Source organism: Sorghum bicolor, chromosome 7 (assembly GCF_000003195.3).
Source record: "Sorghum bicolor cultivar BTx623 chromosome 7, Sorghum_bicolor_NCBIv3, whole genome shotgun sequence".
In the NCBI taxonomy this organism is placed as follows: domain Eukaryota; kingdom Viridiplantae; phylum Streptophyta; class Magnoliopsida; order Poales; family Poaceae; genus Sorghum; species Sorghum bicolor.
The window spans coordinates 6,490,348-6,492,000 of NC_012876.2; the positions used below are offsets into that span (position 1 = coordinate 6,490,348).

The following is a 1,653-nucleotide window of genomic DNA, read 5'->3' on the forward strand; positions in this document are numbered from 1 at the left end:
TGAATTATAGAGCATGAATTTTTCAATGTCTCAGTGCTTCGAGTGGAAAATCAAGAAAATGTGTAATTCAATGGAACACCAGCTGCATAGCAATATAGATTCAGGCATCAAACTATGCTCATATTTAACTCATTTATGCAGTGCAACACAAGTTACAAGCCCTTGCACAAAATGGGACATCCAAATGATTCATATTCGATATAAGAGACCTGCGTTTCAAACATCCATATTTATTTCATAATATCAAATTTACAATCTCATAGCCCTGGCCTTCATATCGATCAAGACCACAATCTTTTAAGCATTCGATAACAGATACCCAAAAAAAGGAAATGTGACCACTGGAACTTCCAGGCAAACTGCAAAAAGACCACTATCCTGACCAAGCACCTAGATTACATATTCTAGACGTCGCCAAACATTTATAGATTAAGCCACTTTTTCTCTGAGCCTGCTTGTTCCAGATTTCCAGTTGGTAGCCATTTGAACTTCTCCCACTTGTTGCTTAATGAGATGTTTCTCCTGAGGACAGAGAAGACACCAACTCTGCATCATAACTGTCACCTGCAGAAACAGTGTATCTCCATTCTTGCACTAAGTCCCTGAAAACATAGACAAATTCTCAGGTTACAAATTGTAAGGTGATCATCAACAATTAATTTGGAGAATTTCATGAGTAATTGAATGGCTTGCACAGCAGTATTGACTATACAGGCTATAGTCTCACCAAATCTGAAAAATGGAGGACGCAGCAGGTGCCGAGCACGATGTGGAGGTCCTGCAGCTGGAAGGCGTCCCTGGCGACAGCGCGCACGGCGTCCAGCAGCCAGTCCATGAACGGGTACCCGGCACCGCCCACCACCCACTGGCCTTGCAGCAGCCCCGCGGCACCGCTGGAGTGCCGGCCAGGGGCGCTCCTCCTGCGGGCGTTGCGAGTCGAGGGCGGGCGAGGGAGACAAAACAGGGGACCAGGCGCCGGAGTCCATGGCGAGGTCGGCGGCGACTCGAGGGCGGCGTCCGACGAATCAAGAGAGGTGACTCGCGGACGGCGGCGGCGGCTGCTCTTCTGTGCTCGAGATATTGCTGGTTTCCTACGGGATGCGGTTTGGGAGTGATTTGCAAAAAATGTAATTACCATTGCTAGCCGGCGGGCAGTTAAATGCAAAATGAACCTATCTCAGCTCCCATCCATCGGATGACGATCTTGCGGTCTTGATTAAGAGTTTGCAAGTTTCCACAGCTTGCTTGGTTTGCACTTGATATGTTGCCATTGAGACTAGCCTAAGCATAACAATTAGATCATGTAAAGGCGCGTCCTGGGAAGATATGAGGCTCAGTTTAAACAACAAGTACACTACAGGAGGCAGTGGCTTCCCCTAGTGCCAAATGCACTCGGGGAAGGCCCAGTTACACTCGGGGAAGAGTCTTCGGGGTATCGCCTCACGAGAAAGGCGCCTTTTCTGAGAGCCAAAAATCATGCACTCGGGAAAGGCTTTTCCGAGAGCCATGCTGGCACTCGGAGAAGAATTGACGCCGTTGGTGGCCAGCCGACGCCATTTCTTTCTTAATTTTTTTTAAATTTTCTTCCTTAAGTGCAACACTAACGGAAGAAACCCTCTTCCCCAAACGCCGCAGCCCAAGCACTCGGGGGAG

General features: G+C 48.3%; 1 protein-coding gene across 1 annotated transcript; it reads right to left on the reverse strand.

Annotated features, from left to right (window-relative positions):
• LOC110437094 (ubiquitin carboxyl-terminal hydrolase 51-like) lies at positions 202 to 1,153 on the reverse strand. Its single transcript, XM_021465319.1, has 2 exons — positions 728 to 1,153; positions 202 to 602 (listed from the first exon to the last, which is right to left on the reverse strand). The coding sequence occupies exons 1-2, from the start codon at positions 1,136 to 1,138 to the stop codon at positions 561 to 563; spliced, it is 453 nt and encodes a 150-aa protein (XP_021320994.1). The 5' UTR covers positions 1,139 to 1,153; the 3' UTR covers positions 202 to 560.